This window comes from Erinaceus europaeus, chromosome 22 (genome assembly GCF_950295315.1).
Source record: "Erinaceus europaeus chromosome 22, mEriEur2.1, whole genome shotgun sequence".
Classification (NCBI taxonomy): domain Eukaryota; kingdom Metazoa; phylum Chordata; class Mammalia; order Eulipotyphla; family Erinaceidae; genus Erinaceus; species Erinaceus europaeus.
The window spans coordinates 18161143-18177266 of NC_080183.1; the positions used below are offsets into that span (position 1 = coordinate 18161143).

At 42.6% G+C, this 16124-nt stretch overlaps 1 protein-coding gene and 1 long non-coding RNA gene across 14 annotated transcripts in view; one reads left to right on the forward strand and one right to left on the reverse strand.

Moving 5' to 3' along the window:
* LOC132535459 (uncharacterized) overlaps window positions 1–14296 on the forward strand; it is an 18600-nt gene extending 4304 nt beyond the window's left edge. The window contains exons 2-4 of one of the 2 annotated variants that reach the window (XR_009547273.1): window positions 2036–2289; window positions 5891–6015; window positions 14181–14296. This is a non-coding gene — a long non-coding RNA (uncharacterized LOC132535459). Of the gene's footprint in view, window positions 1–2035; window positions 2290–5890; window positions 6016–6799; window positions 7048–14180 lie in introns of those variants that run through there. The other variant, XR_009547272.1, reaches the window with a different exon arrangement.
* The window catches only part of CEP128 (centrosomal protein 128), a 278921-nt gene that overhangs the window by 18997 nt on the left and 243800 nt on the right, over window positions 1–16124 (reverse strand). For 8 of the 12 annotated variants that reach the window (XM_060181353.1, XM_060181351.1, XM_060181361.1 and 5 more), the window contains 3 exons: window positions 13383–13475; window positions 7068–7145; window positions 3882–3992 (listed from right to left, as the gene is read on the reverse strand). In XM_060181353.1, coding sequence (XP_060037336.1) covers window positions 3882–3992; window positions 7068–7145; window positions 13383–13475 — 282 coding nt within the window. The remainder of the gene's footprint in view (window positions 1–3881; window positions 3993–7067; window positions 7146–13382; window positions 13476–16124) is intronic. The other 4 variants (XM_060181362.1, XM_060181360.1, XM_060181357.1 and 1 more) reach the window with 1 other exon arrangement.

Sequence of the window (16124 nt, forward strand, 5' to 3'; positions counted from 1 at the left end):
CAACCAACATAAGCTCAGGGCTCAGTGGGTAAGGTGTGTGCCTCTTCTGTACATTTGCTAGCCGACTGCAGAATCTTCAAACTTCTTCCTCATCTTTTTAAGTCTTGGCCTCACCTGCAAACCAAGCCTGATCTCCTCTTCAGCAGTGAACTCCAATGGCATTGCTCGCTGAAGAAGTTAAACGTTCAGAGCTTAGCCATATCCTGTTATGGAAATCGCACTGATTCATAGTAGTTCCTGACAGCACTGACTCAGATGATAGCAAACACTACTATATCTGAAAATAATTTGTAAATTGTTCCATTTGCACCTAGACCTTTTTGAACCCAAAGTAAAATTATAGCATTGCATTTGGTGACATAAAAGGGAGGGTAGAGCATAATGGTTATGTAAACAGACTCTCATGTCTGAGGCTCTGAGGTCCCAGGTTCAATCCCTGTATCTCCATAGACCAGAGCAGAGCAGTGCTCTGGAGGGAAAAACAAACAAACAAACAAGGTTTAAGATCCTTAACCACTTAACTGCTCAATAGCATTGTTAACTTCAATGGTAAAAGCAGAAAAGTAGTGACACCAACCCAACAGAGCTGCTGAGAGGGTGAACAAGGAGATGCATATAAGCTGCGTGACATCTACAGACAGAATGGGTTATACGGCTTGTTCTGATGATGAATACTTGACATTATCAGCTACTGTTGCCCAAGCTGTTTGTTTCCGTTCATTCATGACTAGCAGAATTTCTTTAAGTGGCAGAGAAGTGCTCGAGTTCATGGGCCCTGCTGGGAATCTTGGAAGACAATAGTGAATTTAAAATTACTCTCTTCCGGGAGTCCAGCAGTAGTGCAGCGGGTTAAGTGCATGTGGCACGAAGCGCAAGGACCCACGTAAGGATCCCGGATCGAGCCCCTGGCTCCCCACCTGCAGGGGAGTCACTTCACAAGTGGTGAAGCAGGTCTGCAGGTGTCTGTCTTTCTCTCCCCCTCTCTGTCTTTCCCTCCTCTCTCCATTTCTCCCTGTCCTATCCAACAGCGATGACATCAATAACAATAATAACTACAACAATAAAACAACAAAGGAAACAAAAGGGAATAAATTTAAAAAATTGCTCTCTTCCCTGCCCCAGATCAAATCGATGGGGTTTACAGTTAACAGGATTCATATACTTCCCCATATTTGGGAGCTACTCTCTTCCCTGATCTGGCTTTCTGTCCTTTTTCCAACTATGACACCATCTACCCAGACAATAACCTGGATCCACCTGCATGTTAGATGTCAGGCTCAGGCAACAACTAGTAAAGTCATGGGCCCCTTGGATTATACCTAAAATAGACCTACTAGCTTTTTCCAAAACGGAGACCCTAAATCTTCATCTGTAATGTTTTTGCCTTTAGGTTCATGATTAGTTAACAATTTGTATGGCTTTGTATCTTAACTCTTTTTCAGCCAACAGGTTCCAGATGCTAGCATGATGCCAACCTGACTTTCCTAGACAGACGACCCCACCAATGCGTCCTGGAGCCCCACCTCCCCAGAGCCCTGGCCCACTAGGGAAGGAGAGAGACAGGCTGGGAGTGTGGATCCACCTGCCAATGCGAATGTTCATCTGGGAAGCAATTACAGAAGCCAGACCTTCCACCTTCTGCATCCCACAATGATCCTGGGTCCACACTCCCAGAGGGATAAAGAATAGGAAAGCTGTCAGGGGAGGGGATTAGACACTCCTCTTATCCTATGGTCTTGTCAATACTTCCATTTTATAAATAAAAGTTAAAAAAAAAAAAAGAAAATTACTCTTTTCCATAATCCAGCTTTCTAGCCCTACTCTCAACTCTGACACCATCTTCCCAGACAATATTTTTAGTCCTTGTCCATAGTAGCTTTCAGGCTCAGGCAAAAATTACTAAAGTCATGGGCCCCTTGGAACGTACCTAAATAAGATTTCCTAGTTTCTTCCTACCCAAAGACCCCTAATTTCATCTGCTCTATTCTTACCTTTGAATTTCCGTTAACACTGTGTCCTGCTTTATATCTTACAGCCTTTCAGTTACCAAATTGCAGACACTACTATGATTCCAACCTGACTTCCCTGGGCAGATGCCCTCACCCATGTGTCCTGGAGCCTCCCCTCCCCAGAGCCCTGCCCCACTAGGGAAAGACAGAGACAGGCCGGGGGTGTGGATCCACCTGCCAACACCCATGTCCAGCGGAGAAGCAATGACAGAAGCCAGACCTCCCCCCTTCTGTATCCCACAAGGACTTGGGTCCATATAACCAGAAGGATAAAGAACAGGTAAGGTTTCCAATGGAGAGGGTGGAATACAGAACTCTGATGGTGGGAATTGTGTGGAATTATACCCCTGTTCCCTTACAATCTGTTAATCATTATTAGTTCACTAATCAATTTTTTTAAATTGCCCTTTAAGAAAAGATGGCTGCTACTGCAATTAATAATACAAGTCTATGTAATGAAGTAAAAAGGGACAGAGTCACAGCAAAGCCACCCTTGACAGGGCCTAGCTGTGGGGGTCCTGTTGTTTGGGGTGGGGGAGGCAGCGTGTGCTCATCTTCAGCTTGCTACAGAGGAATGTGGAAATAAGCAGTCTTTATGTCCGCTGAGCACTCTATTCAATTATATTCAGAGGGGGAATGAAGCTTCTTAGGAATAATGATGCTTGAGTCGGGCGGTAGCACAGCGGGTTAAGCGCGTGTGGCGCAAAGCGTAAGGACTGGCGTGAGGGATAATGATGCTTGTCTGTAATGAGTGAGCATACACAGCATAATGAATATTCATGCTTAGGCAAAGTTTGTAAGAATATTAAAAAGCAAAAAAGCCCTTTAGCCCCTTCCCCCAAATTGTTCTGGACTATTCCACTGAAATGGGTTTTCTCCAGGTTAGTGTCCTCAGTGGGAGTAACGGCCTTGCTCTCTGGGAGGCTGTCTGACACATCTGGGGACATTTTTGTGTGTCCCAAGTCAGGACTGGAGATGCTGCTGGCATCTAGTGAGTAGGCCCTGGGAATGCCGCTCTGAAAATGTTATGATGTAAGGGCTGGGCAGAGGGCATGATGGGTCTGCAAAGGACTTTCATGCCTGAGGCTCTGAGCTCCCAGGTTCAATTCCCAGCACCATTTAAGTCAGAACTGAGTGGTGCTCTGGCTTAAAAAAATAAATAATATGTAAATAACATAATTATATATTATAGTAAATTATTGATAAATATATAATATGTTGAATCGCTGTATGTAAACATACTGATAATTATATGTAGTTGTCAGAGAAATATGTATTTCTGCATAGCAACACATTGAAGAAATATTTCAGAATTTTCTAACAATTCAATATATATATATGTATGTATATTGCATAGAACAGTTTCTGCAACAAAGATGTAACTGGCCCAGGTTACAGCTTAGAATCAACTAAACTTTAAATCACCCAGATGCTAGGTGGCTATTCCAGATTGCAGGAAAGAGTGGACATTTGGGCAATGTGGCCAGGTCTTCCCAGTTGCCTCTGTTGGTTCCACTTTAACACACCGTATGCCGAAGCATCATTATGGAGCTCACAAACTCAGGGAAAGAATGACCAGGCCCAGATGGTCATTTATAAAGTAGAATATATATATCTGCTGGGGACCTCAAGTGTCAAGAGGAGCCTGGCCACACTGGCATAGACTTCCAGATTAGTTCTGAAGTCATAAACACAAACATTTGATATTTTAGTCTTTGTTGCAAAACAAACAAAACTGAAAACCTACTTCCCCTGTTATGGAAATTCATTTACAGATATCTTTGCAACAAACCCTGTAGGAACTGATAGGCAGGCTGTTGCCATAAACATGAATAGTGCTCAGAGACTGGAAACACACAGAAAGGGCATTACTTTGAAGTTTTTGATTCTGTACTTGTCGTCTCGGCACTGCTGAAGAGAATCTCTGTGAACTCTGTACTTAGAGGATCTCCTATCAATTCTTTCCGATAAACTCTGAGAGCCCTGCAAAGACAAACAAGAGAAAAGGCAGGGCTTCAGAACAAGAGAGAATCAATATGTAGGTACTAAACAATCACAGGTATTTGAGATACATAGGAGAATCTTAGGTCCCTCATGTATAAATAACAAAATCATTACTTTGAATGCTTCTTTATAACTGAAAATGGGGAAGGGGCTGGGCAGTGGTGTCCCCCGTTAGGGGCATATGTTACAATGAGCAAGGGTCCAGGTTTCTGTCTTGCCCACCACTTGCTGGGGGGGGGGGTCTGCTTCCCAAGTGGTGAAGCAGGTCTGTAGGTGTCTTATCTTTCTCAGTCTCTCTCTCTATCCCACCTCTCAATTTCTCTATTTCCTATCTAATAAATTAGGAAGAAAGGGAAAAGAGAGAGAGAGAGAGAGAAAGAAAGAAAGAAAGAAAGAAAGAAAGAAAGAAAGGAAGAAAAAAAAAACTAGGACTCGCAAGTTAGTTGCATTCTTTTTAACAAATAGTTCTCAAGCTGGTCTGAAACAACATACATTTTTTCATCTAAGAGCTAAAGACTCAAAAAACCAAATAAATGGTCCAAAGATTGGACATGAACACTTTCAACTGGTGAGCACTGGTCTTTCTTGGTTTTATGCAGTGCCAGGGATTGAACCCAAGGCCTTAGGCATGCAAGGTCTTTTACTGAGTTACTTGTCTGGCCTCAGTTTGCACTGGTACTTGGTATCCAAATATTCTCATCTGGGAAAACATGACTATTATATTGAAAACTAGAAGCCCCGTTACTTACTCATTCTTAAACACCATTCTAACTACATATTTAAAAAGTCTAGAAGATTTGGAAAGCAGGAAATCTCACCTGCTTTCAAAAGTACAAAAAGTCAGTTACTAAAAAAAATAAAGCACAATTTTCTAGGGCTTATCTTTCTGCTTCCTCCTGCCTCCCTCTTCATGGGAAGGCAGTGGAACCCAGCAGACACTACAGCCAATTGCTTAGACACTGTCTATATTGAATTGGGAAAAAAAATCACAGTGATGTTAAGCAACTGGGTTTGCATTTAAGAAAAAAAACATCTAATAGATTTAGTTCCTCAAGCATTCCCAAGGAACTTGCTGTATGTTCAAACTAGAAGGAGTATTAGAATCCCAAACTCATTTTTATAAAAGAAAAGCCCAGGTTCAATCCCCTGCACCACCAAAAAAAAGCACAAATGTAAACATTGAAAAATATTCTCCTTAAAATTCCATCAGATAGATATCTAATGTGTATGCATATATAATTCAAACTTTTACAGATAAGCACTAGCCCGTGTGACAAAATATGGTCAAGTGGAGAACATAGCTCTTCAATTGCAGTTACATATATTTTGCTTAATAGAGACTGGGAGCGGGGAAAAAAAGTAAACTGTCATTGGAGGCTGAATTTTCTCATTCTGCGTTCGCACAAGTCTCTTGTTTCTCATTGACAAATACTTCCAAGACCTCTAGTTTGTCCCTGATTCAAAGAGATGACTTGTGGAAGGACGGACAGATCTGAGTGTGATATACTGAGTCCTAGTCACACTGGGCCACACAGAAAGCACTTCATCTTAGTCAGCGGTCTATGGTTTTTGATAGGGATTCAGATAGCAAACATATAACCAGATCATGAGACAAAGAGCTCTCAGTCTCAACATCAGCACCACTAGGCAGCACTCTGAGCCGCCTGGGGAGCGCCACACATGTTCATGGAGGGCTGAGGTGTCTCTTCTCTCTGCCTCTGTCTTTAAACGAGAAAAGATAAAACTGGCTAGTGGAAGCTAGTGGTATCACACATGTGTGAGAACCTGGATACATTCTCTGGCAGTGCATTAAAAGAAAATAAAAAAGTCAAACATTAGGCTAATAGATAGAAACACTTGTTTTCTTTCATTAATAGTTTGGATTTCCGAAGGTGTCACCGTAACTTGGACCCCACACACAAACACATCTAGACGAGATGCTCAAATGATGGGACATATCAACAGAGCCTAAGTCTAACACAAGCTTCATTTTAAAGTCAAGGTAAAATGATTTTTCTTCAAAAATATTCACACTATTGCTGCTTTCAGTCATGTAAGGTCAAGAAACTAAAAATCACTGAGTGTCTATCACGTGGACATTCCTAGGGGACCTGTGAGCTCTCTTCTGGCCTGGGCCTTATCTGTCAGTGAGCAGCTTTCCTCTTTCCTCTATGAAGAACTTAGAAAAACTACAGCGGGCAAATCCCTGTGTGTGATCAACTGACTCGATACTGAAATGCTTTGCAGCTAGGCTTCTATCAATAAGTGGTATGGGATATTAAGTTTAAAACTTAAATTTGAACTCATGCATCCCAGTGCAGGGGCACTCTGTAATGCCATACAGATCGCTGAAACAAACTACTCTGAAAGTCTGTAGTTAAAAATGAATATAGTTCGGGAGTTGGGCGGTAGCGCAGCGGGTTAAGCACACGTGGCGCAAAGCACAAGGACAGACTGGCGGAAGGATCCCGGTTCGAGCCCCCGGCTCCCCACCTGCAGGGGAGTCGCTTCCCAGGCGCTGAAGCAGGTCTGCAGGTGTCTGTCTTTCTCTCCCCCTCTCTGTCTTCCCCTCCTCTCTCCATTTCTCTCTGTCCTATTCAACAACGATAACAACAACAGCAATAATAACTACAATGATAAAAAACAACAAGGACAGCAAAAGGCAAATAAATAAACAAATAAACAAATAAAAATTAAAAATACATTAAACATGAATATAGTTCACAGAGCAAAGCTGCTGCTGAACACGTTACCTACTGTCAATACAACCTGCCCTTCTTTTCGAGATTTCATTTAAACCGCTAGAGTTGCAGATGAACATTTAGTAGTAAGGAAAACATCTCTATTTTCCTGTCTTGTGCAAAAATGTAAGTTCCATTAATTTCTACCCCGATTTCATGCATGTCAATAAGTTCTGGTAAGGCAGAGTGCTAAGAGTCCCCCATGATTTTTGGTCTTTCCTTCTTCCCTATAATTTCCTTTGCACATCAGGAGGGTGTCAAATGTTCTCACTCAGATGAAAATACTCAGAAAGACAAGCCCACTCGAGCTCACTCTGATGTCTTTGAAGTCTTCAAGTATGCTCAGTTTCTCAGGCACAGACTCCAGATGGTCCAAGGCCACTCGCGTACTCTGGAGTAGAAAGCAAACATTATAAAAAATTGATTAAAACTCCCAGAATCTTAACTATCACAGAGCAGTTGTACCATTGATATAAAAAGCTCCAGTTCCAGATTTAACAAAAACAGACATAACATTATTTCTAAAATAAATATACTATTTGAAAATCAGAAGACTTATTCTTTTCAAAAAAAGCAGATTCGATGTATCTCTAAGGCTGACATATAGAAACTCTGGCTTTCAACTGGTAAGCTACGAAACTTTCTACAGAGCACTGTATATTAATGCTAATTTATAAACCTGTTTCAGTGAACATCAGAAATAAACTGCAACTAATACTGAACTTGCAGTCACTTATCTAGAGACAATATAAGAACTCTTCACATGTTGTCACCTCAAAAAGAAGAGTTCTCACATAATTATTTTAGTTTCAAAGAAGGAAAAAGGGATCTCTGAAAAGACTTCAGGAAGAGTGCCTGAAATTAAATATTTGTGATAGGGATACAAGACCCTGATGATTATGAGTCAATATGTGTACAGCCTTTGACCCGCTGGCCCCTGATGTGCACACAACAATCTAAAAAGGAACGGTCTGAAAGCTTTCTCAAAGCCAATATGAAACGAGAGATGAAACGCTATGATGATCGTGAGACCATATGCACTATGAGTCCTGGCACGGTATCTTCATATGACTGGGCAGGGAGCTGATACTAGTTTTTAAATTAAGAATGAATCTCAGCCATTCAATGAAAGGAATAAAGTCCCATGTCCCTGTCTGCTGCGTGAAGAGATTAATCTCAGCCATTCAATGAAAGGAATAAAGTCCCATGTCCCTGTCTGCTGCGTGAAGAGATTAATCTTTAGCCATTCAATGAAAGGAATAAAGTCCCATGTCCATGTCTGCTGAGTGAAGAGATTGTAAACAGTCTCGCAAGATCCTGGACGTCGTTTTGCACAGACAGTGGAGACCTTAGTGGTTCCCAGGTAATCCCTACCACTCCCTTTTGAGTGGCTCTGACACCAGATTATGAGTGTCAGTGATGCTGAGACGGTTAAAAGCCTACGGATTCCATCTCAGTCCCCACCTTGACGGTCCTGGAAACTCCAGAGGGCACCGTTATTGCATAGAGAGTAAGCCACTCCACTGAACTTCCTGAGACAGCAGCCTCCATCATGCTAGGTCATGCAATTTCAGTATTTGCTAGTTACAAATGCCTCACAAAGCATTCCTTGTTGAAATATTATGAGGATTATTTAACAGAGACTTATCAGGTGGTCTTTTTTTTTTTTTTTTTTTTGGTGGTATGGGGAAGGCTCGAAATTAGGAGTGTGCGGGGTCTCCTTTCAGAGGACGAGTTCCATTTCTCTGGAGCTCAACATTCACAAGTGGTGCACCCGTTACTTGCTGTACACACTTTCACCTCTCTTCCTGTTTCACCATCCCTTTCTCAACCCAACCCCACCCAACTATTTTGCTCTCTAATTCAAATCTCCAGAGTTTATGATTAGGTCTTCTAAATGGTCTGTGTTGGGACAGGAATGAAGACAAGAGTTAAATCTTCATAGACATTTTCAGTATAGTTATTTCCACACTCTTTCTCTGCAGAGATTGGTACCTCCGATTCTCTGCAGAATCCCATGAGCCATCTGCTCGATAGGACTTGGGTTTCTTTCACCTTCTCTCTTCTGAGTCACGTTCCCACTTGTTTTCAGTGTTGCTCACCATGGAGTAACATTTGTCTTCTACTTGTCAACATGGAAACCACTGCTGCTTTTTCTCCGTGCTTTTTTCCCTATAATGCGCTATTTGAGAATACAGTAGAAACTCTCTTACTTCACCGTTCTGAGGTTGGAAGTTGTATGTGTAGTAGCAACTTCTAGTTCATAAAACCTTCCTTTTCAAGTTCCATTTAAAAGATTTAGTACTTTGTTCCTTCTGCTTAACATTTATATGATTGTGAGTCTTTTTGCCGCATGTGCTCACTTAAATGCATTTTAAATGGCTTCATTTAATTTTTTCATGTGTAGGAAAGATCAGTCAAAATGATGCATTTTTCATGATAGACTCCAGCATGCACACTTAGCAGAGGAAGTAGCTTTCGCCATCATATATGCTACATTTCATTGAAGTCCTGAGAGTAAGGGTTCTTTTTTTCTTTCCCCCATTATATTGGTTCTTGGACAATACAATACAAATATAATACCATGGTGATTTTACAGCAACATTTAAAAAACTGTTCATGGGGGTCGGGCGGTGGCGCAGTGAGTTAAGTGCACATGGCGCAAAGCACAAGGACCGGCGTAGGGATCCCGGTTCAAGCCCCCGGCTCCCCACCTGCAGGGGAGTCGCTTCACAGGCGGTGAGGCAGGTCTGCAGGTGTCTGTCTTTCTCTCCTCCTCTCTGTCTTCCCCTCCTCTCTCCATTTCTCTCTGTCCTATCCAACAACACATCAAAAATGGTAATAATAATAACCACAACAAGGGCAACAAAAGGGGGGAAAATGGCCTCCAGGAGCGGTGGATTCATGGTGCAGGCACCGAGCCCAGCAATAACCCTGGAGAAAAGAAAAAAATACTGTTCATAAACAAGGATTCCAATAGATTTAGTTAAAACTTCTACTTCCTTTTTTCATTCTACAGAATTTTCTCATTTCTAAAACATCCTCTGAATGAGTTAAGTATGTAAAATTTGTTTTTTTAATGAGAAGATGATCTCCTTATCACTGCAACTATAGAATGTTATACAAATCATTTTGTGCAATATTTCCGTTCCACCAGGTAATAGTAGGAATGTTTTTCTTATGCTTTCACATACTGATTTGCTTTGACTGCTTTGTGATATTTTGGATGCTTATTCTAATGGCTGCGTCTCTGTAATTAGAGTCATCATAGACTATGTCATTTCAAGTTCACTTTTCTTCAGAAGCGAGCAGTGCTGGAGAGACAAAATCCATTAGCAAATACAAGTCGCAAAATAAGGAACTTGTTGAATTTCAAAGGTGCCGAAAAGACTTACAGCATGTTAATTCCTATCCCTAAAGCAAGTTACCTTGTGAAAAGTGAGGGAGATTTTGTAATTCTTTAACTATTAATGGCAGGTGTTTAATTTGTTTTTAATTTTCTTGAATCACTTTTTTCCGGAAGAGCTAAATCAGATGTTCACAAAGGAATTAAGACATTCTTCTGAAAATGTTGCAAAATACTGTACTTTGTCAAAAATGAAGCCAAAGGGAAATGAGCAACTGTGAATCCATTTCATAAAGTGCCGAGAGGCTGTGTATGATAGTTTAGCTCAGCCGTTGAAGGAGCTGAACTTCCATTAGTTTCTGAGCAGTGATCAATGCGTGAGTCCTAAGAGTGTAACTCAGTTTTGAATTTACTTCTTGATCCTTTTACCACAGTATAGTGTGACTAGGAGCATTATTTCCATTCTACAGATGAGGCAACTAAGGAACAAAATGTAAATTACCTCTCCACACTTAAATGCCACCGAAATTTGGATATAAAAGCAAGTCATCTGGACGCAGGAATGACAGTGTTCTCGCACAGTAAATATTTTCAGGGTAAATCACCAACTAAAACGATAGCACCTAGAAACTGGCACACTGAGTGCTTTGTCGTAAATGCCTAACCCTCGCTACTTGGTCACTCTCCTCACAGTTCGCATTTGGGAGCTATGTCCTTGACGGGCTCATTTCCAGACAGGAAGGATTAAGATGAGGCTGGGAAGAATTTCATCGTGCCCATGCTGAAGAGCATGCGTTCAGTCTTTGTTGATGGAAGTCAGTCATGAGATTGGTATCAAGGTACTAGTGCCACCTGTTCTTGGACGGTGCCAGCACAATTAAGGCACACTAGCAGTAGCTGTTTGAGTTCCTTCAATAAATGTTGGGGGACTGCACAAATAGTCCTGGTCTCTAGAAATATATATATATTTCATTTATTTTCTCTAACCTAAGGGCAAGATCAATTGGCAGAAATAAGAGTGAAACTCTAAATCCTGCCTATTAGGCTCTGTGGCTTTTCTGCCTACAGGTGTGCCTCAGTATCTGATGAAAAGGGCAAAGAATAAACTGCCAGTTTACTGTTCCGAAATCCCCCACATATGCACACATCAAACCGCCCGCCATGGAGTTCAGCTGCTCTGCATTTGTCCAAAGTCCATTTTTCCTCTGTGGTGCCTTTGTTTCAGACTACAGCGGAATTGAATAATACAACATGACAGCAGAAGCAGTAGCAATCAGTAGGCAGAAAAGCTCTTAGATTCCTGTGTCCTGAAGTGAAAACTTACAAAACAGATTCGATCATAGGTGTACTTTTAGTAAATACAATTCTCTTTGTGGAAAAAAAAAATACATGTACCTATTTGCTTCTAAGTGTACAATGACTACCATTTTATTTTAGTGCTGCTGAAATCACAGGCTTTGAGGTTTAGATGATAAATAAATATATATCTTTTTTAAATAAGCGTGCATGTTTTTGGCTTGGTACAGATGTTAAATAAACATGGATATGAAACAGCTTATTTGGGTTGAAAAATGCAATTCTGTTTCATTTGGAAAGAGGTCCACTGCAGAACTTTCTTGACAAATGGCTGAAAGATGGTAAAAGGAACTGAGTTAACAAGTTTCAAGGAGAGGAAGGGTGAGATCATAAAAGGAACAGACTGCCTTTTCATTTGCGGTGATTCGATCCAGCACAGCTGTATCAGCTTCACAGGCCCCTCCTTTCATCCAAATGGTATAAGACGCTTGCTGGGACCAAATGGGACAGCAGCAGAGCACTTCACTGAAGTTTTGGGTAAAGAAGGTTTTTCGAGGTATTATCTAGGTTTCATTAGTAATGATTTATTGAAGTGAAAAATTATGTAATGCCAATTGATTCTACCATTCCAGATTTTCTGCTTTCTTATCTTTGGAGATAACAAATTACGAACTGTAGTCAACACGTGATCGTAGTGATAGGTTAATTGGGCGATCAATCCTCTTCTCAATAACACTGAGTCCCAGGCAAGGGCAGAGAAGGGGACTGACTGGAGGTAAGGGCTTTGGGGTCTTGGTGGTGGTAAAGGAGCTGCGTCGGGGGTAGAAGTGTCTTGCAGCCACCTGTCATGGGAAGATGAGAAACTGTCCTTATTTGGGGGTCAGGTTAAGCGCATCTGGTCAAGGACCTTGGTTCAAGCCTCTGGTCCCCACCTGCAGGGGTGGGAACTTCAGACATGGTGAAGCAGGGCTGCAGGTCTCTCTCTCCCTCTCTCCCTCCTCCTCCCCTCTCAATTTCTCTCTGCCTCTATCCAAGAATAAATAAACACATATTGTACTCATGTGTCAACAACTGTATTATAAACAATTAACGTTCCGATAAAATGATAAAAGAAAAAAAAACGAGTTAACAGAAAAAGGAGAGCAGAGGAAGCAATGCAGACTATTTCTTCTTCTCAAAATTTCTTCTTTCAATATTTTTTTCTTTCCATTCCTAATATAAAGGAGAAATAACATGCAAACTCCAATGAGGACTAACTGGAATTGTCTGTATGTTGACCGACAGTCAGGTCCTTAGAACTGTGTGACGAGGACAGTCTTCTGATGCATATATCTACTTTCTGTGACATCAATTTCTTACAACTGAAAACATTCTCATAAATTTAAAGATGATTTGTCCAAAATTATGCTTCTGGGTTTACTGATCCCAGCAATGTTCCAAGATGGCTGACAAACAGCCCTGGCGGCCGGGGGTGGGTGCTGCTCTGACCTGTTAGTGCTGCGTGAGCTGAACCGGTGCACCCCGCCCGGCCCCGTTCCTCAGTGGTCACAGCTCCAGCACTGTTACTTACTTGTATTGTGTAGACTGGTGAATATCACTTTCCCCCATCCTTCCAAGCTTCAGCCTTTTATTTGCAAAATGGGCATAAATAATGATAGTCTCCACTCACAGCTGAGCTGTGATTATCGAGTAATGGGAAAGTGCACTGAAAATTGTTAAGGACTTTGCAAATTGCAGGTATTTTAAAAAGATGCTGATTCTGTGAGGGACTGTCAACTCTGGGAACTTTCAAACAAAAATAAAGAGGTCAGTGGCAAGCTGAAATTACAGCTAATAAAAACTAGCCAACAGGGTATAAAGTACAAACAAGGCAGACTTCCTTAGAAACGTATTTTATACTTAAAACACATGCACTGTCCTACAGACACGGTCTAAGACTTCACAGTCAGACAAGTTTAGCGGCACATAAACCTCTTTGGTACATACTGTGCCCTCCGTGGGGAATCCTTCCTCTAGTCTCCTTACCAGGTTGATACCTTTCCCCCCAACATCATGAGCATTTTCGAGTAAGCTGGAAATCTGAAAGAAATTAGAGATCACCCATATACCCACCAGCTAGAGCCTACCATCAATACTGTGGCAGTGTCTCTGTCCATCTTTCGTAAGTACATAGTTTTAAAAGAGCACACACACTAATACACTTCTCTCAGCGATGTCAGCGTGTATGTTGTAGCACCTTACATACACGCTGACTTCTTAAATATAACTTCAGTTGGGTCTATCTTTATTTCATAGTTTCTATTTTAATAGAGACAAGAGGAGAGAGAGGGAGAGGGAGGGAGGGAGGGAGGGAGAGAGAGAGAGAGAGAGAGAGAGAGAGAGGAGAGAGAGAGAGGAGAGAGAGGAGAGAGAGGAGAGACCACAGAGGCAAAACTTTGTTCATGGTGGTGGAGGCTGGGATTGAATCTGGGTCATGTACTCTGTTTTTGTTTAATTAAGCATACATACTTACTTACTTATTTATTAGAGACAGATGGAAATTGAGATGGAAGGAAGAGACAGTGAGAGACATCTGCGGCACTGTTCCCTGCTTTTAAAGCTACCCCCTGCAAGTGGGGACCAGGGGCTTGAACCTGGGACCGTGTACATTGTAATGTGTGCGCGCAACCAGGTGCACCACCACCCACCCTCTATGCACTGTATTTTTTAATTGTAAAATTGACATTTAGTGACATGTAGAAATATTAAATAAATTGGTTAAGCTTTTCTCTTTTTCTTCCTTAGGAGCACTGCTCTGCCTTTACCGGTTCCGGGAAGCAAACTATCCTCTGCTTCTTTTTGCCACACTCGTCAGAGGGATCATGAAGGTAGGAATGTCTGTCTTCTTTTTATGCACCTACCCTCTTACCCCGGCTCCCCTCAGTGTCTGCCACAGAAGAGGTACATGAGAGGTTCAGTGACTGCTTCTTGAATAAAGAAATGACTTTCATTCAATGAAGGTTGTTATTCATATATTCAATTTGCAAATATTCCCAGAATGGCCGGGCTGTGGTGCAGCGGGTTAAGCGCAGGTGGCACAAAGCACAAGGACTGGCGTAAGGATCCCGGTTCGAGCCCCCGGCTCCCCACCTGCAGGGAAAGTTGCTTCACAGGCGGTGAAGCAGGTCTGCAGGTGTCTGTCTTTCTCTCCCCCTCTGTCTTCCCCTCCTCTCTCCATTTCTCTCTGTCCTGTCCAACAATGACATCGATAACAACAACGATCATAAACAAGGGCAACAAAAGGGGAAAAAAAAAGCCGAATGTCTCTAGAACGTCTGTTTTAATTAAGACATTTTCCTAGAGGTGATGCCAAGAGCAGTACTGCCAGAGAGCGTCGACTCTGGTGCCATGAGCTCTGGGAGAGCTGTTTAGGCCACAGCAAGGCTTTTGTTTTAATTGTGAATGACGTAGGTCTTTAAATTGATTGGTTGGTTGATATCGAGGAGCCAGGACTTCCTATGTGCATATTCTCATCATTGCGGGCCTACTTTTCCCATGCAGGTTAGAACAGAGTGCGTGGGGGAGTCGGCACAGCACGGAGCTACTCCCACCCAGCACCACTGTGCGGCTCCAGTCTGGGTCCCACTTGGCAAGGCAGGAGCTCTACCTGCTGAGCTCTGTCTCTGGCCCCTTCAGGTAGCTTTGAGCAAAATGAACATGTTTTACTTTATACTCAAAAAGAACCCTCTGAGTACTGTTAAGAGAATAGACACCCCATCCCTGTTCGTAATCGAGGGAAGACATAGAATATGAGAGTTGTATGGAAAAGCGAGACGCTTTCCTCCATGGCTGGGGACTGAGTAGCAAGAACCCTGAGGACAGGGCTGTTGTTTGTGGAGAGTTTCATTACTGGGCGACTGTGCTGGGTCTCCCGAAGGTAGTGATGGCATATCAAACACCCTTGATCTTACCCAAAATCATACTTACAGCCCAAGAACACACATTCTGACCGTGTTCTAAATACCCCCGACACTTCCTCTAATAAGACTTTTTATGACATAGACAGTGTTCCCGCTTCTTCTTCTAGCGTTTGCCCTTCTTCCGTAGCCAGTCAACAACGTCAGGTTGAGCCTGATGTCAAGTTTCGAGACCTCCTTTGAATCTGGAGAGGTGGCAGTCGTTGACTATGTGGGTCATAGTCTGTCTGGAGCCGCAGGGGCAGTTCGGGTCGTCTCTGGCTCCCCAGCGATGGAACATAGCGGCGCACCGGCCATGGCCTGTTCGATAGCGATGGAGGAGGGCCCAATCATAACGTGCCAGGTCAAAGCCGGGTTGACGCTCGCAGGGGTCTGTGATGAGGTGTTTGTTCTTTACCTCAGCTGACTGCCAGCTCTGTTTCCAAGAGACTGGAACAGAGAAGTTCAGTGTAGGCGTAGGGGACCAGATTGGGTGACGAGACGTCAAGCGTTGGACAGGGCGGGCGAAGATATCTGCCTATATTGGCAGGTCCGGTCGAGCGTAGACGTGGGAAATGAGCTTAGATGATGCCGCATCCCGATGAATATCTGGCGGGGCAATGTTGCTAAGAACTGGCAGCCATGGAACCGGGGTGGAACGGATGGTTCCAGAAATTATCCTCATGGAGGAATATAATTTGGAATCGACCAGGTGGACATGGGGGCTACGGAACCATCCTGGGGCACAGTATTCTGCAGTGGAATAGCAGAATGCCAGAGAGGATGATCGCAG